Below are 27995 nucleotides of genomic sequence, written 5' to 3' on the forward strand. Positions count from 1 at the left end.
TCTTCAACAATAAAAGGCCCTGAAATGATGCATATTTCTGGTAAACAAAAACGTGTACCATACCAGTCGAAGTATTTATTTAAAGATGAATTTCATATAAATGTTTCTTTTTTCAGATCTATTGATTACATTGAAAATGCATATTACTTTAGAACTCTTTATTTGAAATTAGATTTATTTTTCTAACGATTTTGTGAACCGGTCGTATGCATCTGTCTTTAATATTGAAATATGCGTTGTAGATACTAATTCGCTTCATCTAAGATGGTAGAACACTTAAAGTCAATGATATTTTCATATCATTTATCAATTAAACATCGCCATCCAACTTCAAATGCAATTAATAAGCACAATGAATCAAAACGTGACTGATTATTATTGGTATTTTCCATTGCTTTCTTTTTGTTTTTCGCAAATTTCTGGTGTAAATGATAAAGAAATCCCCATCTTTGTCACAATGACTGCTGTAAATTCCTTACGCAGAGTAAAGCTATATGATACTTTCTATGACAATAATTAACAACTACGCATTATTTACAATATCTATATTATTTCTATAGGGACAACAATAATAATTCAAAAAACACATGTTCGTCAAATATTTCTCCACTTTGGCTAGCAAGTGCATCATAGTTTTCCTCCAATGATGGTCATTCTTCTTTGTTTCATCTAATCGATCTATTCTGTAAAATTTTTTTCCGCTCTCACATACTTTAAGGGGAGATCTTTGACAAATTTATCAACATCATACTTTACTTCATAGCCTGTAAAAAAATCATTTTTTTTAAAAAGATCTGAGTTTTAATGAATAATAAATTGTGGACTATTTTACTTGAATGTTGAAACTATAATGATACTAGTAAAGAGTAACTGACTTCGATTAATAAGACGTATTTTTGTCGGTTCAAAATAGTACCCCTGGCCATATAAATTACTGATAAATACAGGAGTATGTGTGATTATGTATTATATAGCATGTAATGCTTTTATCAGTACTTTTTCAGATAGATTAAGTGTCATAAATCCTGGTTTTAGAATACATGACTACATGCCAATATCTTCTGCTCTGGTCCTTGTTAAATTAAGTATTAGATTTGTGAAGTCAAATATGCTTGACCTGACCTTAACTTTGACCTAGACTTAATGTGACTTAATGTTTGACTGAATGTTTGACCCTAACTGATCAACTGATTAACCGGTTTACTGGTGCAACTACTGTTTCTTTCATAAAAAAAATCAGCATATTGAGTCTTTGGAATATTATCTTCTCGACCATTATGAAGTCCTTTTTATAAAAAAAAACTCATTCGCAGTTAGCTCATTTTAAAGAAAACATTATAAAACGTAAAAAAAGTGTGACAAGCCTAAAAAAGGACGTCCAATGGGAAATAGTACAAGCATGTTCAGGACGATGCAACGCCTAAAAGTAGTACTTTTGAAAAAATTCTGTATTACCGTAAATTTAATACTTGGCGTTCTCTTTGCAAATGGATTTAAAACAAAGTTCATAAACTAAAAAAGTTTATTAAATAAATATATACCGAAACGATAGTTTAGTACAAGTGCTCCTCTGTAAAAATAAACGTCGTCTTTTTTGTTGAATTGTTTCATCAGTATAGCTACCATGAATTGAAAACTTTTACTAATATGATTATTTTTCAACTTATATGTACATGTGTTGATTGAGTACAAAACATTTCCACTTTTATTTCTTTATACGACAGAATTATCTTTGTACAGTCTGATATTATATCTGATAACATTTGCCCTCCAAATTTTGTTTTCATAAAACAGTACTTACCTTTTCCTGTCTTCATTAGTATTTTTGCAGTATACCAACACTTGTCTGGATACCAAAATGCTTCAACAGACGTACCAACTTCAAACTCCTACAACATAAATGAAAAATAAGCATCTTACAACTGCACAAAACATATGATAGAGTTTATACCACACCGTGTATTTCTTTGTGTCTAGACCCGAAAGATTGACAAGGTTTAAAGACATGGCCGACTAGTCTCCACCTGTCCAGCAGTTAAACTCGTCCTAAAAGTAGGTTAAAAATATCGTACAACATGTATTGTCGTTATCTGTAAACCTTTTAGCAAATCTTCTATGAAATTACATTGCCAGATTTATCTAAATTCGGCAATACGCATCATTGGAGTATTTTGTTTTTAAATTTTCTTATGATCCCACCTGCCAACTAATATGGCCCGCATGGCTAAAATAGACTTGGAGTAAAGCACAAGCTTTGAGATTTTTTTTTCAAAATTGCTCTGGATAGAAAAAAATATTAGAGAGGCAGAAATGTCCAGAATGTTCAAATTTGCCCACTGTCTATTTACGCCAATACTGTCCAGAATTATTCTGTAATCAGAGATTTTGTTATAGTTGTTTGTACACATTTTTTATTCTTTTATTTACCTTTGAACTCATCCTTCTTTTCTTCTTGTTTAAGTTGTCACTGTGACTGCAGTCATTTTTTAGTTTTTGTTTTGGAGTCAAATCTCTGCCAGATACCTGTAAATATATACAAATATGTTGTGTATATCTTTTTAAGAGATATTATGAAAAGCTTTCTAAAGACAATGGCACGTCACAGACAGTTACAGTAATATGTAGTCATTAACAGCAAACAAACTTAATATACAAATCTATATTGAACAAGAATGTATCCAAAGTACACGGATGCCCACTCGCATTACCATTTTCCATGTTGAATGGACCGTGAAATTGGGTAAAAGATCTAGTTTGGCCTGAAAAGTTTCAAGTTGATTGGACTTTAACTTCATCAAAAACTACCTTGACCAAAAACTTTAACCTGAAACTCACACTTTTAATTTGTATGTTCAGTGGACCATGAAAATGGGGTCAAAAGTCTAATTTGGTTTAAAAATAAGAAAGATCATATCACAAGGAACATGTGTACTAAGTTTAAAGTTGATTGGACTTCAGCTTCATCAAAAACTACCTTGACCAAAAACTTTAACCTGAAGTGGGACGAACGGACGGACGGACGGACAGACGAACGAACGAACGTACAGCCGGAAGGATGCACAGACCAGAAAACATACATGTAATGCCCTTCTACTATCGTAGGTGGTGCATAAAAACTTAACGTTAACTTGATATAGACTGATATAGATAATAGTTGATGAAACAAACGTGACGATACACACGTTGGAACTAAAATTTATAATAAAATATAATAAAAAGGAAAAACTGTAAAATTATCCAATGAAAATCATTCATTTGCAAAGCAAATGCATATGAATAACAGAATCAGACCAAATTAAAAAAATGAGAAATTATGAACACAGGGGTCAACATTATTTTGTAACTTACATCGAAAGAAGAATTACGTACGAAACTCAACACATCTTCCCGATTTTAAGTTAATTACGTTCACTCAGACCAACAAAGTGAATATCATTTGTTGAACAAACAATTAACAAAAATTAAAGGACATTTTTTTTAATTGTAAGGTAAATATATACGTAGGTTATAAAACTTACAACAGAGTTGTCTACTTGGCTTTTGTGTTTTTCAGTATGTTGACATCTACTAGATTCTTCAAATTCCTGAACTTTCTTTTCTAAACAAGCTTTTGCTTCTTCCTGTAAAAACATCATTGTTTTCAGAGTTTGCGTATTGAGAACATTTGAATAAGGAATATTTTCTTATTATGTTTAAATACAAGTACATAACATGTAAGATGTTTCTTGTATAAATTATTTTTCTTTGTTGTCTCTGGTATTTATTCTAAGCTGGTAAATATGTTTGATTAATTATGTAATGCAAGATCAAGATCATCAGACTGCATGGTCAATTGAACAACTCTTTATGCATCATTAATGTGATCTGATAACTATCGTAAGTCTGTTGCAGAATATTATTCCATATATCATCAACAAAATAATAAGCGTTTTGTCAAAAGGGCTATTACAGCCCTAAAAAACAGAGTACTCAACTTACCAATTTATTGTACATTTCTTCCAGGGTTTGGTATTTTGTTTTTTCAACTTGTAGCAGATTACTAGATTTTTCATTTTTATCAATCTGCTTATCCAAGACAACTTTGAGTTCATTCTCCGATCTCCTCAGTTGCTGTAATTTAGTTTCAAGTGCACTGCATTTTTTCCTTTCTTGATTCAACAATGTCTCGAAGTCCTCTGTTTTCTTTTGTTCTTCTGTCAACTTTGATTTTAATGTTGATGAAGTAGTTGCCAATTTTTCTCTTTCGGCAGTCAGTTGTTTTATTTTACACTCACTAGATAAATATAATGAAATGCTCAATAATTTAATGGGTTAATTCAAATAAGCAAAGGCACATTTTAAATACTTGTAATAGAGGAGGAGTGAACTATTCTCTTATTACTACAGTTAAACCAGCTTTCAACAGAAATTTGAGAGTCTGCAGGTATATAATATTGAAAAGTTTCATCAACAAATTAAAACCTTAAAATTTAAAAAAATATCTCTTAACAGTTATTAACAAAAGGACAGTTTTGAAATAATATCGTAAACTAAAATAAATCAAAATGGCAGTTTTGTGCCGCCAGTAGGAATTTATAATTTAGATGCACGTTCGGAAATGCACCAAATGATGTTCAAACATTAAAGTACGCAATCATATAAATCAATGATATTTGGAAATCCCGTGAAATGATAAAACTGAACATAATATTGTCATAAATGGATGCATGAAACTTATTCTGTATGTTCGTTTAAAATGCTAACATACTTTTCATTGATCTTTCTGTCAACATCTGACGGATCTGCTTTCGTTTTCCCAATCGTTTTCTTTCGATCTGAACTTACACTACAAAATAAATCCAGTGATATTATCTAAGTCGGTAACTTCATTACTGATATACATGTACGTACAGTGTCAGCTCTTTTCTGTAATATTTCAATATACCGGGTTTTTTTTAAATGAAAGGTGGGCTTATTACCATAAATATCGATTAGATCTTTGAAATTGCACTTTAGCCCAATTATACATTAAAAACAAAAAAAAACATAAGTTTACAAAATTACAAGGCTGCAGTCTACATCAACCACCAAATACCCGACCTATCGAAAAGGTTGACGAGATGACTTTGCGATTGACATTTCATCAATACATTTTTTTGGGGGATTTCGATTAAACGAAAGATCTTTGGTAGTCTTTGTATAACTTATTCACAAGATGTATATAATGGAAAATTAAGAGCTTGATAAAGTGCATGGAGACCGCCTATATTTTTAAGGCTATGTGTTGTCTCTAGATAATTTTAGTTTATTTGTGTCGTTTGGTTGCTGTCTCTCATTAACATTGCCTGTACATTTTTTTTATTCTTGTCTTGGTGTTTATTAGGTTTTTTTTGTGTTTTGTTTTCGTGAACAATTTTATAGGTGATAAATTTTTAAAAATTGGTGTGTACATTCCTTTTTTCATAACTCATTTTTAATATCATAATATTACAAATGAGTTTCCTCAAGGTTAATGAAATGCTCCAATTATTCCTTAAACTGTGAATTAAATTACGAAAACCACGGTTCTTTTTTTTTTTAATAATATTCCCGATATAACGTAAATGTATGCTGAATGCCTTTTTTATGAAGCATATTTTACAAACCAAGTTACAAATATAAAATCAACATTTAAGAAGATCATGTAGTGCAGTGAATTTTTTTTCCAGTACACACGACATGATTTGCATTTATTTACCTTTCTACTTCTCTCTTAAATACTCTCCAGTCTTTTGTCTGTAAAGTTTCTTCCAAAATATGTATTTGGTTATCACTAGAAAGCATTGAAAAATCTCTCAACTGTGTAATCTTTAAGGATCCTCTTGGAGTATTTCTAATTGCATTCATTTCGAAAGCGTTACAGAATTCTAAAAATTTTCTCCATACGGAATCCTTTGATTTTGCAATTTTTAAAACAATCTTGTACTTGTTATGAAATTCTTCCGCCTTTCTGTCCATCCCTAGAATGGTACATATAATATCTTTCCATTGCTTTACTTCACTACTTTGCATGCAGCTAATATCTGTATCTCCTACTATTTTTGTTGCTTCTTTTCGAAACATCTTTACTAAATCAACAAAACTTGTCGGTTTTCCTAATGTATTAGATGCATTGTGTTCATACCCTAATTGTAGCGCCAACTCGTCTGGTAATTTGTTGTATAACCGACATGTTACCATGCTAATAGGCTTCGTTTGGCTTGCGAATAAACATTGTAGCGCATGTCTTGTATGATTACCACCTAAAGTTTCAACTGCTACTTTGCCAGGTTCTTGAAGAAACTTTGACAAATTACCTTTATCAGTAGTAACATCGCTGACAATGTTGCCAATGAGAATTGTATGACACATTTGCTGATTTTCATAAAATTGTTTTAGACAGTGAGCATGTTTCGTGTCCAGATTTCGAAAACAGCGATCATCGGCAGGTATAACTAAGTTCTGAATATGTACCTTTAATGCGTCTCCTAAAAGAAAACAAATGCTATCACTTTAGAATGGAAAATCAACAATTCAAATAACCCGAATAATCCAGTCGTTATATTACGATCACTTTGATCACTCCAGGAGGACAATGACCGTAAGGGGGCGCTGTAATTTTTCGAGTTCAAAATATATAAAAAAAAATATGTTGTTCATTTAATGAGCAAGTGTTTGAACATTTGATGTAAAAGTAATATTTCTGAAGTTGATATGGTTATAGTTTCCAGTACCCGTATATGCAATAAAAAAAATAACATCCTCGGAGGACTTGCCTCTGGAAGTGATCCTTGTAATCGTGTGTTCGATCCCCAAGTTTGTTCAAAACTAAGACTTGCACATTATTTTTCTTAAATGGTCATTAAACAAAAACAGCAACTAGAGATAAAACATGTTTGGCGATGTCAAAATAACAGACAAGTATAAAAAAGAAGATGTGGTATGATAATGAGACAACCCTCCACAAGAGACCGAATGACACACATTAACAAATATAGGTCACCATACGGCTTTCAACATATAGTCAGTATAAAAGTTAATATTAAAAGTTTCTATACTTCATACCATGAGTAGCGCCTATTAAGAGAATGAAGATGGTATATCATACCTATTAAATAATCGTCCAAAATTGACTGCTCCACTGTAACTGGTGTGCTATCGGAAGCGTCTTCTGTATTTATGTGCGCTTCAGTGCAAGAACCCACGCTACGTCCTAGAATATCTTCAACAGTCGATGCATCTGTTGCAAAAGAAAAATATACATAAAATTTTCGCATCGTAATTATGGTTTTTATTCAAATAGTAAATAATTTTCATTAACATTTTTAACTTGTTCTTGGTCTCTTCCAGTTTTATTGTAAAAGCATATATATTAAGTGCAATAGATTTTATATTACTTGCATACATATCTTATTTACTATTGATTTTTGTTTGCCGAATTCACATGACTAGTATTACGAAGCAGCAGATCAATTGTTTGCAAGAAGGAGGATTAAAAAAATACCTTCAGAACTGTCCATTGGTGACAATAATTTCTTTTGGACTGGTGATTTTGGCGTCGAGGATTTTCTTTGCACATTATCCAATGTGTTTACGTTGTCGTCAGTGCTGGTTAAATCCTCCCCTCCTGGTACATCTATTCACAGAAAAAAGGCATTATCTTGAATTAGATGTTTCGTATTTGTCACAACAAAAGAATGGAACTTTGCAAACACAATTATTATAATGTTAATTTTAATGTATGTTTTGTAAAAAAAAAATCTTCAACAGATACCAAATTTCTTGTATCATTTTTGTCCGGATACTCGAACAAAATCATAACGTCCGCGTCATGTTTTATGCTTTAGAACTAAGTTCAACGAATAAAACTGACCACATGACTCATATTATGATTCAGTGAATAGTAAAAAAAAAAACTCTTAATTATAACAGAAACAAAAACAATCTCTGTTGCAAGAAGTCGGTGTGGCAGGAAAACTGGAAATTCTGGTACGATAAGGCCTGTTTTTGGCCCCCCTATTTTCTCATTTTTCAAATTCTGTTTTAGAAAGCTCCGTCTTATATTAGAATATTCCCCGAGGTTTGAATGTTTGTTTGGATGAACTTCAAAACCACTAATACTAGCAACTGGGTGAGGTGAGTGGGTAAACTTCCTTTTATAATTCAAATATTGTAATTATTATGCACTTTAAATTGCAGGTCTTCCGTACAACGAATTTTTAGTCTTTAGGTGCCTGTGCCAACGTGGCACAGGATTTTTTTTAATTCCAATGTCATGTCATAACAGTTTTTGCTGTCTAAATCGCCATTATTTTCTCCGGCGCGTGTTAGATTTTTTAAAGAAACAATGCCATTTGGCGTTTTTGATACCTTTTTAACCCAGTAATCTCAACCATTTTCTAAAATTAATGGTTTTGAAGTTCATCCAAACAAACGTCAACGTGATAACAAGCTTTCCAAAACAGTTTTTGAAAAATAAGAAAATAGGGGGAGGGGCCAAAAAACGGGCCTTATCGTACAAATGTACCTCGTCTTTTTAATGATTGCACTTTTGTCCGTATAGCCGGCCTGTCCATTATTTGTTGAAGATTGTACGGATACAGCCCCCCCCCCTTTTGAACATTGTACATGTATTATGGGTGGTTTGTGCGGAAAAGCGAAGATGCAATTTAAAAAAAAAATATTCGTAAATGTAATACGGCGATAATAGAACCTCTAGAATCGTTACTTGTCATCTCACATACGCATACTAGTATTATACTATAACTTCTTTTATTTATAAAATATGAATTAATATTATAGGGTTATTGCAAAAATATGAATTAATATTATTGGTTATGGTAAGAGTTTTTCAATCCGAATTTTATCATATTTATGGATTACTTTAGTAACTTGATTTCACGAAAGCGTGTGTAAATATCAAATATGTATTAAAAGAATCACATCTACCTGAAATATTCATATTAACTTGGTTCTCCGGCTGATCAATGTTATCTGTTGAAGATGTCTGTAGCTGATAATTGTCTACGTTTGCTGTAAAAAATTATATAGTTAAAACTTGTTTGCTACAGTTATATTCTTCAGTAAAAAAAACGACAAGTCCAATTGGACAAATAAACACAGAAAAGCACTCACACGCACCCCACTAGTACATTGTTGTAGGCAAAGACAGCCAATAACCCACCCCCTTTTACCTTTTTTTCTTTTCCCCCTCCTATCACGAAATAAAACACATACAAAGACTTGACAAATATACGAATAAAAGCTCATTGATATTATCATGCCAAGACATTGCCTCCGTTGAAATTTTACAAACATCCCATAGAGCAAATAACACGGATGATTAATATTGACCATTTGGTATATAAGCGTCACGTACATGCAGTTCATAAATTAATTTGTTGAATACAATCAAATATTTAACTACAAGTACCAGCGGGTGCCGTAGGAGGTCCAGCGGAGTTTGGAGCGAGGATTACTAGTCATGGAAATACGGTATTATCAATGTTTGTTCATGGTAGTCATTTTTTTGAAAACAATATCAGCCTCTTGACATCGCCAAAAATTCAATGTTTAAAATATATACGACAGCAACTAAGGCCTTAGTTTGATTAAGGATGTTCGCTTCTCTTTTTGACAATAACTAGCTTTTTGATCAACTGGTATAAATTGATAGTATATTAATAACTGAACCTAGGCTAAAAAGCAGGAAAAAATAATAGGTCCGCGACTTTGTTTTTAAGATATAATCAATTGAAAATTTTGCGGGAAATGATTCTCTCTTAGAATGCTCACACATTTAAAATTGGTACCTTTTTTCTTTCAAACACTATGAAAAAATAACAAGAATTGTATAAGATTTTCATGAATGACTAGTTTAACTATATGTAATAAAAATATGAATAAAAAAGTAAGGGTTGGTAGTGTTTTTTTTTTTATTGGTACTACATGGATAAAACTAGAGGATTCCGAATATCGGACAAAATGTCAAAATCAAGAGTAGCAGTTGGCAATCCTCGGAGTCACCGCTACTCTCCTTCTATCTTTAGATGGAGGTACGAAATCGGCCGAGTTGTGACGAATGCAAGAGAAGCAAATACTCATACACATACTATGTACTCATGATACAAGAACAACACACACATTTTAAATACATTTCTCACCTTTCAAGGAGTTCCATATTTTCATAAAACCTGAACGAGTCTTGACAGCTGGCCCCAAACCAAGACCTTCGCATAAGTTTTTCAAACTATACATTTTTGCTTTTCCAGATTCATATGTAACCTTAAATTATAAGAAAACATCATGTTTTTGTGAACGTTGACAAACATTGAACATGAAGCCAACAGTCGTATTTCTGTATTGACGAAAACTAATATACATGTATTGATTGATAATGTGTTAAGTCTAAAATAAAAACAAATGTGAATTGTATGACCGTTCCACAATAAAATGAACAGTTGTTACTTCACAAGAGTAAATGTAATAAAGAATATGCAGCTTATTGATGGATTAACATTAATAAAAGTAAACTTCATTCTGAAAACGAGAGTTGAGATATTTATGTAGAGAGATGTACAAGATCAATCAATGATTTTGTTTAAAACACTGACATGATGTCAAGGAATTCAAAATCTAAATGTACTTGCCCTAACATTTGAAGATGTAATTCAACAATGTTCAATACAGAAGAAGAAAACAGTTTTACTATTTCAGTTTATATTTTTAGAGTTTCCTATGTTTACAACTCCAAAACAATGTGTTAAGAAACAATAGTATACATGTAGTACACTAATTGTGTTAGTGACGTCCTTAATATAAGTTAAATGCAACTTTTAATAGAAAGTTATCTACTCTATACTTAAAAGTATCTCTTTACTTTTATGTATTATTTTGATTTGAATATTTTTATTTGCTTTCAATACAAGTTTGTTGAGCTTGTAGTTTTTTTTCCGATGGCTTTTCTTATCCGCAATTGACCAAATAAAATTGTAAATTACTAAAATGTTTATATAGTCACCTTGATAATTCCAAATTCTCTTGTTGTTCCAACATTGTCGATGTCCTCAAAATATCTACCATTTTCCTCTACACAAAGTCTTCCGTTTTCAATCATGATTTTCCATCTCTCTGAACCCGACATTATTGCGTAATATGACCGTTTGATCTCGATTTAGAAAAAAAAATAGTGGACTGCTACAATGTCACACCACTGGTTATATTTAATCGCATTGCGAAGCCACGCCTGCTAGACACGTGCGCATTTTTTACATGTATATTTTTAAACCATGTGTTTCTTACTTTCCAATTAGAACATAATGGACTGCTGTATTTTTTTATCGGCTCTGTGTTTAAGCGTGTTGTTATCTGTTCAAACTTTGAATGGTGTCAAGACGAATATAAGAGAGAACTGCAACCCAGTTTCAGAGGTAAGTCAATTTGAAATATTCATATCTTTAAAAAAAATTTTAAAAAAATGATTAATTCAAAAATATAGAGGTTCACATATATTATTATAATTAAAATGTTTTAAATATTCATGATCAAAGACTTCAAGATACATTTGGGTAGTTATTGGCGGTTTTTTTTAAAAAACCGAATGTATACTCTACAGAAAAAAGAGGGGTGTAAGGCGTTCGCTTATATATACTTGGTTCGGTCACATTCTAAAATTGCCTGTCCCTATTCGTGAACCTGTAATTCAGTGGTAACGTTGTCGTTTGTTGCTGTTTTACATATTATTTTGTTCGATCCTTATTTTGTACATAAATTACGCCGTTAGTGTTCTCGTTTGAATTTATTAACATTTGTCTTGTTGAAGGCCGTATGGTGACATATAGTGGTTAATGTCTGTGTAATTTGGTCTCTTGCGGAGAAATGCCTTTTTTTGTAATTATACCGCATCTTCTTTTATTATAATTTATTGTTGTGATTATATCTTTCACTCCTTTTTAATGAATTTAACATATTCAATGCAGACAGATCATACAGTATATATCACTTTTCTTTGGGTATGCTTTAATATTTAGATAAGGGAAAATTAGTGGACCTTATTAACCTAATAAATCAAATAAAGGTTAATCTGGTATTCTTGAGGATAAACATCGATTTGCTAGTTACACGTGGGTAGCAAGGCTAAAATGTTTCCTTTGTTTTTTTATATATACAAAAAAAAATTCATGGGAACTGCACATGTTTGTACCTTCCTATCCTATTTTCGACGTTCCATATACAATTTCCTACGTCCTGTGACGGTGAAATTTCCTAGCACTGTATATTTTAAAATACGCTGAGCTTGTTTTCAGTCACAGGACTGATCAATATCAAATGATAAATTTCAAAAGTATGGGGTCAGGAGCGGACATCTAATAAAAAACCACTTAGACAAGTTTATCAAGTTACGAATTTTCACAAAACAGACTTTAATATAATCCTGTTAATAGTAACGTATTAATCCTCCTAAATGTTATAATTGGAGAGCTAATCGCATTACATGTAAGTGTTTTCTTGCTTTGAGGATGTGATCGCGGGTGAGATTTTTCGTTATAGATCGGAATACTTAGTATACATACATTACTTTTACGGCAATTTTCACCACGGGGCGCAGCTTCTGTAACATTTTATCTGGACATTGCATAACTTAAAAGCTACGATCCACACATTCAGTGGGATTACGTCTTAAGCAGTGGTGATTGTTTCTTTGCTATTTGTTTTAGCTATACTGTAACAACTGTTTAATAAGCCTATATAATATTGTATGAATAAAGCAAGACGACAACTCTAAATAAATAAAAAAAAAAAAATAGGTAATTTATTCAGACCTACAGTTACTTTTTTTTCTATATTCCAGCACATGCGATAAGATTTTTTTTAATGCGCTCGTATTGCTAACCCCCATTTCCGTATTTTCCATGTAGTGTTTTAAATTAGTTGGTAGTTGTTTGTTTTTTCCGTTGTTTGTTTTTTAATTTCTTTTTTGCTATGGTATACAGTCGGTACTTATTTCCAACTTATGACCTATCGTCATCTGAATAATGGATATTATTATATAAAGTGATTTCACTCTCCGTATGTACATGTGTAAATAGTATTTTATTTCATATTGTTTAGTGTATTATATCTAAGCATGTTATAGTCTCTGATAATGGCTCTCAATTTATTTAGTGTTAGTTCAAGTTACAATGTATTTATTTACATGTACTTGTTGAGGGATGAGACTTAAATAAGACATTCAATTGAATTGTGTATGTTAAATTAAGAAGAAAACGTCACAATTAACTTTTCAACCAATCATTTGCCGAGAACAGATTTTTCAATAGTGAGGAGAATTTTTTTTTCTCACACCGGTCAGGAAATGTGAAAATAGCACCAAAATTAGAGAACGACCATTAAACTTCAAAGGGGAGGGGATTATGATTTGTTTTCCGAAAAAATATATGCTGATCCCAAATTTGATTGATTTTTTTTGTGTGAGGCCGTTGACAACAAAAATTAATTTAAATCCATCTGATTTCCCTCATAGCTTATATTCATTATTGAATTTTGAAGAAGATAAATTTTGATTGATACATTGTAGCGCAGAGGACCCCCCCCTTTTTTTTTGCCCTACACTCACTTACGTAAAGTAAAACGTAAAGAATTCAAAACTATCAATAGTAAAACAGTCATGCAATACAGTTTCAAAACGTTTACACTATATGTATGCAGTATATATATATTAATTTTATCACTTAGTCTTTTCAATATTCATACGTTACAAGGCTTCATCAGCTTTCTGATTTTAACCGTATGAATATATATACGAGTAAAAAGAGATCGTGGGTATACATGAAAACAGAAACACAACACAAACTGCCGGAGTTCAGCGAATAAAATACGGCTACAAATATCCATTGTCACTTTTAGTTTATGCTCATAATAATCGATTGTTTATTTCAGAGACGAATATTGACATTCTCCATTCAGGAACCGCAAATTATCCTACCTGTTGATTCAATTTTGAACGATGTGACTGTTTTCGCTGATGCATCGAGCGCTACTGATGAATATACATTTGTAAATTCAAGTAATCTTGGTGGTTCTCATTTTTTAGAATCAGCGGAAAACTCAGTAGTGTGTTTAAATTATACCGAAAAACACGGGGTAAATTTAGGAGATTCATTGTCGGAGCTACATAATTTAGGGGATTCGTATAATCTTGGAGATTCTGATTTACATAATCTTGGACAGTCTGATTCATATTGTTTTGGAGACTTAAGCAACACTGCTGAATCCAGCCTGTCGTTGATTCTAGAAACAAAAACATTAGAGTCATTTGAAGAGTATGCAGTAAATTATGACACAACATTAAAATCGCCAAACAAAGCTTTAATGACCAGTACACCAAGAAAAATACCAGTGATTAGTGGGGTGGCAGACATATCAGATGATAATTATGACTTTGGACTGTTTGATTATTCCGTAAATAGAACTTTAATCGAGTTAGAACCAACGTTCGGAATTTCCAGCAGTGAACATGAAAGTTCTTGTTATATGGGTTCAGAAATTAGCACAAAACTGAGATGTAATATTTGCCCTTCGTCGCCTTATGAATTCAACGAAGATGATACGGAAACACTTCATCTAGCATCAACCGAAATACTGTCACTATCTTCTGGTTTTGAAGGAACTTCATATCTTGCTAGTTCTCGCTCAGAAAGCAGTATAAATGAAAATGTTTCAGTGTATTCAGATGCATCAATTGGTATGGCAGAAATGTATCATGATGTTAGAGCTACATTTCCCCAAGAAGAAACAAAACCTTTGCTTGAATCGCAATCACGTAAGTGTTTTTTGTTTGTTTGTTATCATAATAGATATAGAAAGATGTGGTATGAGTGCCAATGAGACAACTCTCTATCCATAAGTTAGAAAGTAATATAGAATGACATTCAAAACAGTGTGGCTGTGGCCATTGATTGACACATTAAATTCATCCATTGACTGGGACAATTTACGTGAACGTTTGTCTGTAACGACCACTGTTCATGACGTACCTACGATAGACATTTAAACTGTGGGGTCACCAAAGGTTTCTTAACGCCTTTACTTATAAAATAATTCGAAAAATTAATCAGGAATAACCTTTATGTTTTGATTCATATAATTGGTATAAATCAAAACATCGTAATATTTCTGATTAATTTTTCGAATTACTTTATTAAGGTGTTGAGAACCTTTGGTGAAGAACCTTTGGTGACCCAATAGTTTAAGTGTCTTTAAAAAGTACATAGTGAGCAGTGGTTGTTACATACAAACGTTCACCTAAATTGTCCCAGCCAATGGATGAATTTAATGTGTCAATCAATAGCCACAGCCACACTGTTTTGAATTTCATTCTAAAGAGAAATATGACTTGCCTTTGCTCGACAAACGATAATACACTTGTTTCAGTACATTAAATGGTTGTGAATTTCCTTAATAAAATTTGGTGTTTACTAGAATAATTAGAAAGGTTTCAACTACCTTAGGCAAAGTTGGCGTTTGAAGGATTTGAAGGATTTTGGCTATTATTTTTAAGTGATTTTTTTTTATTAAATAGCTATTCAACTGTATCGTTTTTATGCATCGAAGCTTTGTGAGTTCTTGGTGGAGGTTAATCTAGAAAAAAGCATCGGACGCATTTAATTTATTGCGTATTGTTTTCGTGTTTTAAAAGAAGAGCAATGATTTGTACTATCCTATTAAAATCTGTCATGATTTGAGAATAATGTTTCAATGAGTGCTCATTATGGCTAACGTTAATTGATGGTCTTAAAGGTTCATAAGATATTTTGTGAAGGTCAATTGTTCTTTATCAGTATTCATATGTTACATGTTGTTCGTTAATCTTTTCTTTAGTCAGTTGATTAAATCACATGTGGTTGAAACACTTACGGTTAATTGCATGTTCAAATACATAAGATTGATTGATTACGTTTGATGATCCAATTATTGTATAGCTTTAAGTAAAGCGGGAAAAATAACAAAGAGAGCTTAAAATAGATAAAAACAAATAAATAAATAAAATTAGTGTTTTAGTTTATTAACAAAACTATCATATCACATTTTTGTAGATCCAGAGAGAAGTCGTCTCCTTGCTCGTCATACAAAAGTAGCAAGTATTCAGAAGGATTTAAAGTCATGTAGGCGCTGTTGTAGTAAAGTTTGTACGAAGAAATTCTCTCTTGTGGAGGTTAAAAACATGCGATTGGAATTCTGGTCAAAGACAATAAATGGTCGCAACCAGTGGTTATTAAAAAAGTTCTCTGAAACTAATATGGAGTATACACCATACTTCCGTATACAGAACGGACATGTAGTTTGTCCAAAGGCATTGATGAGAATGCTTGGAATTCACAAAAATTTCTATTACTCTAATAGAAAAAAGTTCATAGGAGGAGCACGTTTTTCTGTATCGGAGAGACACTACTGTGCCAGCATAAAATCACTCCAAGCTATAAACTGGCTGGAAGAATACGCTACATATTACGTTGACAGGATGCCCGACTGTAATACACTCTTACTACCTTATCGGACACGACAGTGCATGATTTATATAAGATATAAAGAAGATATGAAGGAAAGATCAGAAGAATTTTTAATGCCATCAGCCTTCTACGGAATGTGGAAAAAATATTTACCCAATCTTAAAGCCAAAAAGGTATAAATTAAAACAAACAAGTTAGGCACAAATCTTTAATCAAGTTAAAACTTATATTAAAAAAATAAGGTCTGAAACGTGTACGTTCCTTTGCGTGAAAAAAATGGTACCAATAATTGTTATTCCATTATATGGGGTACATTACGAAACAAAGGTGATGCTGTAAACCAGGACATATTTTGGACAGTTTAATATTAACCTATTTCACTATAATTGTATATGCAGAGGCGGATTTAGGCGGCCCCCTTTTCTTGGAAAATTTGGTTGATTATATAGGGAATCATTGAAGCATGACCAGAGCTGGCCCCCTCTTAGGCAGTCAGTCGACCCCCACTTATGAAATTTCTGGATCCGCCACTGACTTGATTATTCGCAAAACGTTAACTGTGGATTTAACTTATAAATTCAGACTTCTTACGTACGTACGTATGTAGATGTGAAAGTGCAACTAAAATAGTTACAAATTAGTCATTGGTATGTAGCGCAAACATTTGCCAGTATATGCTATGTGTATTGTAATTGTATTTACACTTTCAGACCAATTCCTTTTCGAAATGCACAGTATGTACAAGTTTGGAAAGACAGATAGAGACCACGCATGATCCAGTGATGAGAGAAAAATTGCGAGCTGAACGAAGAGAACACAATAGCAGACAGATGTATGTAAATATGCAATTAATAAATATGACATCAAAGTCAAGTTATAATATATACTACACATAGAAGAATATAAATTTACTATAGCTACAGCCAATAATATTTATCGACCGTGTCCTGTTGTTTATGTTTATGTGTTACATTGACAATGTCTGTATATTAATGGTAAGCTGCAGGTCACGATAAGAAGTTTTTTTTCGAGTGAGCGCAGCGAACGAATTCAAAAAGCTCCATATCGTATCTAGCAGCTGATATTTAACAATATGAATAAAATTAAAATCTGACAATCAATTTATCGGGTTGTATTTGTGGACTTTGCTTGCTACTAGAAGCAAGCTGAACAGCAAACTAATATTTTAACATGTTTAATTTCTATTTTTGCAGGTTAGAAAGAAAGTACTATTACACAAAGAAAAACGCTGCAAAGACATCCCCATCACAATATTTAAGCTTAATTATAGATGGAATGGATCAGTGTAAGTTATGATCTACGGCTAAATATTTGGACTTTTTAGAGAAAAATGGGTCGACCGTAAGATTAATGGTCGGTCATTTTTGTAAAAGTCAGTTAAAATTGCGTCAGTTTTGTATAAGTCGATATACTATTGACTCAGTTTGCCAATTTCTCATTGCCTATGAGCATCTGATAACTTTAAAGGCATAACCAATTAGATCTGGAATGAACAGAAAAAACATTGAAGTTAAAATCTTTTCTATTTTGTTCAAACTAATGAAACGAATTCGATAAGGAATTATTTTTTTCCGCTTTTTTTTTTGTATTCCAAATGTGAATTTAACTGTGATGTTATTCTATTAAATCAAATTTGGATGACTGAAATGACAATTTAAACAGTTTATCAGATTGCCTATTTTTTTCATAATTTTACCTATTTATAACATGAACTTTAAATTTTGTTTTCATTGTAGCAAAAACGAATCTTCCTCATTTTGTTGGTCGAATGGCAAAGGTAAGTTAGGTATTTTGTATAACAGAAAATTCCCTCTTCGGAAATGTACGAACATCATAGTTTTCTTCCGATTATAGAGTTTGATGTGGAACTTTGGAATTATTCAGACATTATTTTGTATCTTTTACCATGCAAACGTTTTCTTTTAAAGAGCACCAGAGGTTAAGCAACCAACAATAAATCAATCTATCCATTTAGAGCGATTTTTTATGTACAATTAATTTATCATACTAAGCTTTTATCTCATTGCAAGTTTTAGACGGCAGTTTGAGAGGAATTATTCGCGAACAGGGGCGTAGCTAGAAAGAAACGATGTGGAAGCAACTACTGCCGAGCGGAGCGAGGCGAAAAAATTTTGGGACCCTATTCTGCAGATTATTTTTTTTTCGGTTTTCGGTCATAGGACGGTTAAAAGAAGAGCTATATGTAGATAAAAATTTATGAATGTAAAACTATTAATAAATCTTCTGAATATAGTAATACATAAACAACACATATTTGTGATACAGAATTTACTAAAAATTGTCCAAAATCTGCTCTCCGGGTCTGGGCAGAAACAAACTTCTCTATTACTTTGTCAAGATTCACACTGAAATCCCGATGAATATGCAGTAATGCTATGTATCTTTCGTTGTTCATTGTTGATCGTACATTTGTTTACATACGTAGTACCGTGACTGATAGATCTCAGGACCATCATGGCATGGTAGCACTCGCGAGATGTTATAAACCAGTGTTCGTGTTCGGCATCGAGCGACCTCCCAACTGAATTCGTCAAAATTACATGCTAGGTCAGTTTCGTATGTTTCAGACAATATTGAGATTTGTTCGTTTGTGATATTTCCTACAACACGATGAAGCAGATACAGCACAAAGAAGCGATTTTCTGATAACTTGACGCGACTCCACTATCGAGTTGCCTTATCATATGGTCTATGAACGCAAAAAAAAAAAGAGACTTTCGAATACTGTTTTGGCGTGGTTGCAGGGTGATTGGCTCCGGTAGTCTGTCAACCACATCGCAGCGGCATATTTTTAACGACATCGAAGGGATCTGACAATTCTAATGTCGATTGGTACATCTCATTCCAAACTGATGAACTGTTCACTGTAAAATGTGCTCCAAAACTACATATCTTAGACTGAGTATTACAAATTCAAAAGTAAAAATCTTGTAAAAAATACAGGTAACCTTCCGATTTTGTCATAATCTCTTTTTAATTTTGAAACCAAATGTCGTTATTTAATGATATTTCATCAATTAAAAAGTGACAACATAGGTGTTTCCTTTAACATTCAATTTATAAATTTTTATTTTGCGATTTCTTTTTTTGCATGCCGAATCAATGTGCACGCAACTTCGGAGCTACGATCTTTAAGTTTTCTGAATGAACAGCTTCATCAACACTTGTAACTAGGTTGTCAAACTAATATCCGGGATAGATGGAAAAACACCAACAGTCTCCGATTCCGACTGACCAACTCATCTCTCTCTCTTCTGCTTTTTTTTATTTTTTTATTTTTTATTTTTTTTATTTGTGAAAACGACGTGGATGCACATGCTGCCGTGCCTCCGGGTAGCTACGCCCCTGGCGAATTTACGACCACGCCACAACTGTAAATTAAATGACAGATCCATACAGTCATACGCGACATTGTACCTCCATTTTTTTAAATTAAAATTTATGTACCAAGCTACAAAAATGTAGGAATATGGCAATTGGGTTTCGAATTAACTTGTTCCGTACACAGCGTTTGATTTTGTCAGTTTTTTACAGACTTCCTCTTTTTAGTATGCCTTGTAAATAATTTTTTATTATATTTCTTTAGTATAGTAAAAAAAATTAATTTAAAACGAATCTATATCTGTATATATCTTTTACTTTGGTCCTTACATATATATGTAGTTGTCTTATTGACACGTTTTATTGCAGGCTGTGAATAAAGTTGATCAACTAACGACACATGTCACCGGAGTTTTAGCTCATGGACAAAATAAATTTTTCACCTTTCTCGACTGGAACCAATATGCGCACGACTCTAACCTGACCATGAATATCCTTATGCTAATTCTTCACCAGATTTCAAAACTTATGGTAAGTAAAACACTTCACAATTTAAACGTATGATCAGGCAATACATGTGTGACCTCGGGTGGGGTGAGGGTGGTGATGAGCACTCCCTATACTATATACAAAGTGATAGAGCGTGCCGCTTGAATTGGTCACATTTCCAGCTTGAAAATATATGAATATATTTGAAAACAATCGGAAATAAGGTCAAAAGAGTTCCAATTACTTGTTATATGACACGCCCTGTATTTTTTCACATCAAAAAGTCTCGCCGTAGGTAAACATGACATAAGGAATAGCTGATTCTCAGATTTGAACTCCTATGAACACATCACACAAAATCATACCAATAAAAAGTTGCATTTATCCTAGGCATTATATGAAAAGTAATACATTTTTTTGAATCGAAAGTATTATGTAAAGAATGAGATAACAGAATCCAAGCGGCACACCATATCAATTAAGTATTGAATTGGTTTCGAGTTTTACTGTTATCCACATTTCTACATATCTTTTTAATTTGTTAAAAATAATTAATCTATACACCCAAAACAAATAAGTTCGTCTGATTAGCCATATAATTTGAATGACAGAGTTTTGTGCTTTTTGAATGGTTAATTGTTATATATTTAACATAACAAGAATGTGTCCAAAGTACACGAACGAACGAACGGACGGACGGACGGGCTTACGGATGCACAGACCAGAAAACACTATGCCCCTCTACTATTGTAGGTGGGGCATAACAATTGCCATTTTAACTTGTTGCCTTTGAAATCGAGTTAATGTGCCCCCAAAATTTTTTATGTAAATCCGTAATTTTTCCATAAATTGAATTCTTTTTTATTATAGATGATTATCATTAATAATCTCGCTGCATTTTCATTGACGGTCTGAATTGTCTTCTTCGTAGACACTCGTTTAATCATTTAAAAAGTAGAACATCTCTTTGTCTGAATAGGCTGATCCGAGTTGACTTTGTAGATGGTTTGAGTTGATCTATGGACAATCCCAGTTATCCTGCACCGTTTCACATCCACGAACTTATCTAACGAGCCCTTAAGGATCACACACATTCACAAACCCTTACGATTTGGTCATTTTGCGACAGTTTTGACAGTTTTAATGAATTGTTCGGGAGCCATTTACGGATTATTACGAGTGATTATAAGAAGTTTATTATAAAACGATGTGTCTATAAGGTAAAACTGTGGTAAGATACTATACTGAAGTAATTTTATGATTATTGTTCTTGTAGGGTAACAAGTTACCGCCTATTTTGTACTTGCAAGCAGATAATTGTTGGCGGGAAAATAAAAATCGATATGTATTGGGTTTTTGTGAACTCCTTGTTCACCAACGCATTTTCAATGAGGTAAGTTGCAATTTACAAATCATTGCGATTCTTGTTACTTTATTGAAAGGAACAGTTACCCGGTGGTTGTGTGGGTATATATATGAGCGTGTGCACCCTTAAAGGTGAAAATAGTTTTACTCAAAAAAAATATATATATTCCTCTTACCTCCGCTCGGCAAATTTGTTGAGGACTTCCTCTTCACTTCAAGAAATAAGTATTAGCTATTGCTAGATTTAAACGGTGTGGTTATTTCAAGATTTAAAACGGTTTGGTTTAAGGGTTAAAACTGTGGGAAGTGTTAAACATAATGTATAGGCAGATCCAACCGGGGGAGGGGGTGGGTATTGGATAATTATAAGGTCCTGTGATCCCTCAAATCCTTGAAAATATAGTACATTAAAATTCATCAGCACTGAATTCTTATGTGTTATTATTACTCGAGAAATAAATACAATGATTTGCTTTATTCGAAATTGTATGGTCTTGAGGGGCGGCAAGACATTTTTCGGGGTGTTTATAAGCTCGGGATTTACGCTTTGGGGACCCGGGAATTCTCTTTCCGAAGTTTGGGATGTCGGGATTTTTTTTTAAATTCGGGACCTCGGGATTTCATGTTTTTAAGCCCGGGATTTTGGGATCAGAACCGTCTTCCCCCTTCTTTTTCACGAGGAGGGACTATAAATGTAGGACTGGACTTGAAAAACGTAGCCTCTTGTTATACTATATTAATGGTTTGTATATATTTCTTCTCTTACATATAATCTGTGACATCTTAATAAGGATTAATTATCTTGTGTCAACAATAATTCCACAGATAAAGATGCTAACCACATGGGGTCATTCACATCAAGTAGATAAAAAGAACAGTGCACAGTATATACATATACATTGTATCTTACCAGACTATGAAAATATATGATCAATTGACACATTAATTATTGCCTATCCATATAATTACCTCTGAAATTGCACACATGTATGTATCATTGATTATAGTTTATACATGCTAATGGTACGTCTGTCTGTAAAACATTCATTTACAAGACCCCCTTTTGGGGATTTTTTTGTGTGACTTTTGGTTGATCATGTAAGTTATGATGCCTGTAATATAAGGTTTTAGCATGGAAGTAAAATACTTCTACGATTTTAGTTAGAAATGTTTTTCCCAGTGAAACTTATATAGAATAGAAGTTATATCTTAATGAATTAGGTGGAACTTTTTTCTAACCAGAGAGCTAACACACACATCTTGAAAATAGGCTAGTTGACTCACAGTTTGTATAAGTACATGTACATCTGTTTACAAAACGTATTATAGTATACCGCTGAACGTTAGTCCGTCCGTCCGTTGTCAACATGTCGGATAATAACAATCTGCATCAAACATTATTTATATAGATCTGTCTACGTGAGTCTCTTTCTCTTTCATAATTTTTTTTATGAATTTTAGATTTTACGTGTTCAATTAAGTTATAGGAATTTTATCCATTTAAAAGGGGTATTTTCCAGTGTTTGGATAATAACTGTCAAATGCTTTGAACATTTTTCATGATACTTTGGTGAAGTGTTTATTGAAGTATGCTATCGATGTTATATATTATGGCAATTACCGTTCCTAGTTGTGGGGTTTTAGTCATAAAGGGATGGGGATTAGTCAGTTTTCGGACAACAACTCAAAAAGATTTCATGAAACTTTTGAAGGCTGGTTTATATCTATCAATATAACATCCCTTGAATTTTTTTTTTATATAGATTTATAACATGACATTTAGGAGTACTGGAACTTAATTCTTTGAAAATACTACGGGCGTATCACGTGCTCTTTATTCATATACATTTTGAAGTTTACTGCCTTTCAATACGATGGGTATTGTAAACTCTTAAAATACAAGCAATTTGGCATTTTACACACTTATAATGTTAGTTCTTTCTAGCATTACAGGTTAGCGTATTTAAATCACCAATTATTTTACTGTTACAAATAGCAAATTTTCTTTTCAGGTGCATTTATCATTTTTACCAGTAGGACATACACACGAAGATGTGGATGCTGCTTTTAGCCGAATAGCTGAAACTCTTCGTAGGAATGATGCTGAAACAATGCCTCGTCTGAAGGAGATGCTTCCGAACGTTAAGGATATAGAGGCTATTTATGACATTCGTTCATGGATAACATCAAGCCTTAACGACATTCGTAAGCATACTAAACCTTTGCATTATAAGTTTATCCGGGATTTAGCAACACATAATGTGAAAATGCAGTACAAAGCTTTCCAAGACAGCGAATGGAAAACTGAACATGGCATTATTCAACTAATTTCCGGGAAACCTAATTTACCAAAGGGAATACCAAAAGTTGTCAATCCTCAATTCGAGAAGATAGATATAAATAAGATCAAATCTAGAATACCACAGTGGCAATGTCTATTCACTGATCAAATAGAACATACAGAGCAAAAGTGGTGGGAAAGATTTCTTGGACATCTAGAAAAAATTAGAGACAGTCTGCCATACAGAAGGACAAAAGTTCTATCAAAGGCAAAATGGATTCTCCCTTTGTTACCCAAACAGCAATTGAAAAGACAAAGACCATCCGTTGATCAAGACATTCCAGCAGAACTAAGGAGATTATTGGAAAATGAGCGAGAGGAATGTTTTGTAAGTCGGTCTAGTTCTTATCTATATAAGTTTTCACATTTCTCATTTTATATATTAATCAATTTAATCTCTAGTTTCATTGTATTGAAATAAAAAAGTAAAACAAATAGACCATCACAATATAAATAATGCTTTAAGTCGATGTGAAAAGTTTGTCCGTATATTATGCTTTCCAGAGTTCATTTAACTAAAAGATAAGACATAGTTTATCAATATAGGACACAAAAATACTATACGTCACGAAATAAAAACCAAAGGAACAGCGCTCTACGTTTTTCATTTAAAAGTGACAGTGAACCTTCAACATGGAGCAAAGTAAAAAAAAACAGTCATATCGCTCCAACTTTAGACCGACCCACTACACATTTTAATACTTGTTTCTGTGGAAATCATTGCAATGTTAAAAAGTCGATCACGCTACTAAATGTGACCTTTTTTTTCGCTATCGTCTTCTGTTATATGTTAAGTCAAAGATCAATTATTTAAAAATCTGCATTCGATGTTATTTTCAAAATGTAGAAACGTGATTTGTTCAAACAAACTACAATGTATATGAACTCGTACATTTCAGGTGCAAGTACAACCAAAACAACAAAAAAAGACATCAAAAGGAAATAGAAAAGAATCAGAAGGTATTATGTAATTTGTATTTTGTTCTATCATTTGAGAAATTTTAAGTATATTGGAGGGTAAAGTATGCCCAAAAAGTATCGTTTACGATCGCGACAATTGACAATAAAATTGAGAATGGAAATGGGAAATGTGTCAAAGAGACAACAACCCGACCAAATAAAAAACAACAGCAGAGGGTCACCAACAGGTCTTCAATGTAGCGAGAAATTCCCGCACCCGGAGGCGTCCTTCAGCTGGCCCCTAAACAAATATATACTAGTCCAGTGATAATGAACGCCATACTAATTTCCAAATTGTACACAAGAAAATAAAATTAAAAATATACAAGACTAACAAAGGCCAGAGGCTCCTGACTTGGGACAGGCGCAAAAATGCGGCGGGGTTAAACATGTTTGTGAGATCTCAACCCTCCCGCTATACCTCTAACCAATGTAGAAAAGTAAACGCATAACAATACGCACATTAAAATTCAGTTCAAGAGAAGTCAGAGTCTGATGTCAGAAGATGTAACCAAAGAAAATAAACAAAATGACAATAATACATAAATAACAACAGACTACTAGCAGTTAACTGACATGCCAGCTCCAGACTTCAATTAAACTGACTGAAAGATTATGGAATCATCATATGAACATCAGGCACAATCCTTCCCGTTAGGGATTTAGTATCATACCATCATAACATATATGAGAAGAACATAACCCGTGTCATGCCAACAACTGTTTTTAGAATAAATGTGTTTAGTTCCGATGCAAAGACCTTATCAATGACTCAATATTAACGCCAAAATATGCAATTTTTAATGACTTGACAACAGTATCGTAATTATATCCCTTCTTAATAAGTCTATTCAAAGGTTTTGTAAGTTTCTGAGGTGAATACTGACACCTTTGTGCTTTATAAAGAATATTTCCATAAAAAATTGGATGTGAAATACCTGAACGTATTAGAAGTCTGCATGTTGAGCTATATTTACGAATGATGTCTTTATACCGATGATAAAATTTAGTAAATGTTTTGACTAGTTTGTGATATCGAAAACCCTGGTGTAATAATTTTTCAGTAATACATAAATTTCTCTCGTTAAAATCTAAAACATTGTTACATACACGAGCGAATCGTACAAGCTGAGATATATAAACACCGTAAGATGGTGACAAGGGAACGTCACCATCTAAAAACAGATAATTAACTATAGGAAATGAAAAATCATCGAATTTTTCCGTGAATAGTCACGAAGGTATCGCCATTTTCAACCTCATATTGATATCTTCCTTTAAAGCTGAAGAAAAAAAGATGAATATGCATTAAGCAAATTTATGTAAATATATCGTTTCTTCTATTTCAGAGAAAACATGCCAAGCAAAGAAAAGGAAGAAGAATGTTAAAGAAATTTCCAGAAAAATTTACTCTTCATATATTTATTTTTTTAAAACTAAAAGTTATTACAAAACATAGATTATACTTAGCGATATATTTTCTTTTAGAATCATTGTTCATGTATCTTTTGATAGATGAATATTTGCATTTAGTGTTGATATTTTACCTCAAAATATTCCTAAGTCTTTGGGAAAGAATTGTTACATCACATATCTATCCTTCTATTTCAAACCAACTTATATATTATTCAGACAGTTGTCAGTTGTAATTACAAGTTTCGAACACATTTTAAATATTTCATTAATAAAAATTGTTTTATTCTCCAAAATATCTTAGTAGTAACTTATTGATAACATGTGAGAGACCCAAAGCGATTAGAATGACATTGACAGTGAATCCTAGATGTTTTTTGTGTTTTTTTTTATCTGGCCTTTATTCGTTTATATTGATCTTTTGTTTTTAATAGTAAATACTAAAAATTCTACCGAATCATTTTCTTCTTCTTTTCTTTTTTTTTTTGGTTTAAAGACCAGTTTATGAGTATCAAACAACCTATAGATTGGTTTAATTGTTTGGTTGTTTTTTCTATATGAATAAGAAAATACATGAATATTTGGTCTTTAGACCAGAATAATACAATATCGTTTGACAACATTCTTTTTTGGTTGAAAGACCACAATCTTTATTCAAAACATTTGTGGATTAAACATTTGGTATTTATTAAGTTTGTATTGATGTTTTTTTTTACAACAATAAAAAGTCACTTCTTCAGTTTTGGTCTAACGACCAGATAGCAAATTTTATGCTATGTGTACATGTTAAAAATGGTCTTTGGACTAGTATATTGAAGGAAACATTTCATAATAAATTTACAAAATATTGTAAAATTTGTAAAAATTCTATAGCCAATATGAAAAATCTAATACTTAAGTTAGTAAAAAAGTATTAAAAAAGCATTTAATGTATTAAATTAATCTTAAAATGGTTTACAAAGATAAAAAAGGAAAACAATGGATTTTCCCTTTTAGAAATGGAATCAGTTGTATGTAGTGTATTATAATTACATGTATTAGAATGTAATAACTTTGATGACAGTATAGTTGATACTAATTTTTGATTGTATCTAACGTTGGTAACTGTGATTACAAAATGAAATTGGGACATGGGCCTCTTTATTTTCAATCCTGTGTACTTTTTGCAGTGTATATGTTTTTTTTTTGTTATTTATGTTGTTTGTTTTTGTTTAGGCTTTTTGATTGTTTATTTTTATATCGGTATTATTTTGTTCTTTGTAATAATTAGGTTGAAATATTTATAAAAAAAATAGAATCATTTGACATCATTATTTTTGAGGATAATTTTAACACATAATAAAACGAAGTATTTATGTTTGTAACCATGGTCATGCAATTTTATACCGTATCATCGAATTTCTCAAAGAAAGTATAAAACTAACAGTAATGAATCATCCCCTCTTGTCATTGCAGCTGACGATGGGGTGAAATCTTGGTCGACCTGCTTTCATAAAATTTTAGGAATCCAATAATGATTGTTAATTATCTTTACGCACTGAAATAAACTGTGTGGGGAA

The 27995-nt window shown here is 32.3% G+C and overlaps 2 protein-coding genes and 1 long non-coding RNA gene across 3 annotated transcripts; 2 read left to right on the top strand and 1 right to left on the bottom strand.

The window, feature by feature from the left end:
• Positions 1-530: 530 nt before the first annotated feature.
• Positions 531-11159, bottom strand: LOC143083667 (uncharacterized). Its single transcript, XM_076259948.1, has 12 exons — positions 11018-11159; positions 10161-10281; positions 8947-9030; positions 7502-7633; positions 7106-7237; positions 5717-6485; positions 4748-4825; positions 3979-4273; positions 3519-3620; positions 2428-2523; positions 1802-1889; positions 531-764 (listed from the first exon to the last, which is right to left on the bottom strand). The coding sequence occupies exons 1-12, from the start codon at positions 11138-11140 to the stop codon at positions 679-681; spliced, it is 2106 nt and encodes a 701-aa protein (XP_076116063.1). The 5' UTR covers positions 11141-11159; the 3' UTR covers positions 531-678.
• A 134-nt stretch (positions 11160-11293) lies between these two features.
• On the top strand, positions 11294-16660 carry LOC143083668 (uncharacterized). Its single transcript, XR_012980827.1, has 3 exons — positions 11294-11426; positions 13936-14818; positions 16092-16660. It is a non-coding gene; the product is annotated as an uncharacterized LOC143083668 (long non-coding RNA).
• A 498-nt stretch (positions 16661-17158) lies between these two features.
• On the top strand, positions 17159-27439 carry LOC143083661 (uncharacterized). The gene is made up of 8 exons (XM_076259944.1): positions 17159-17337; positions 17720-17811; positions 18263-18303; positions 20238-20399; positions 21634-21750; positions 23735-24391; positions 24963-25023; positions 26373-27439. Exons 1-8 carry the CDS (start codon positions 17288-17290, stop codon positions 26480-26482), a joined length of 1290 nt encoding a protein of 429 aa, XP_076116059.1. The 5' UTR covers positions 17159-17287; the 3' UTR covers positions 26483-27439.
• Positions 27440-27995: the final 556 nt, after the last annotated feature.

Source organism: Mytilus galloprovincialis, chromosome 7 (genome assembly GCF_965363235.1).
Source record: "Mytilus galloprovincialis chromosome 7, xbMytGall1.hap1.1, whole genome shotgun sequence".
Lineage (NCBI taxonomy): Eukaryota > Metazoa > Mollusca > Bivalvia > Mytilida > Mytilidae > Mytilus > Mytilus galloprovincialis.

Bases quoted from the DNA above. Each gene is read 5' to 3' on its own strand.
- LOC143083667 (XM_076259948.1), bottom strand. From the start codon at position 11,140: ATGTCGGGTTCAGAGAGATGGAAAATCATGATTGAAAACGGAAGACTT. The intron at 7,634-8,946 runs GTAGATGTGATT...TTCTGTGAATAG, and splicing joins AGTTAATATGAATATTTCAG to ATGTACCAGGAGGGGAGGAT. The intron at 1,890-2,427 runs GTAAATAAAAGA...TTTATGTTGTAG, and splicing joins AAAGAAGGATGAGTTCAAAG to GAGTTTGAAGTTGGTACGTC.
- LOC143083661 (XM_076259944.1), top strand. From the start codon at position 17,288: ATGAGAGAAAAATTGCGAGCTGAACGAAGAGAACACAATAGCAGACAG. The intron at 20,400-21,633 runs GTAAGTAAAACA...TTGTTCTTGTAG, and splicing joins ACCAGATTTCAAAACTTATG to GGTAACAAGTTACCGCCTAT. The intron at 25,024-26,372 runs GTATTATGTAAT...CTTCTATTTCAG, and splicing joins AAATAGAAAAGAATCAGAAG to AGAAAACATGCCAAGCAAAG.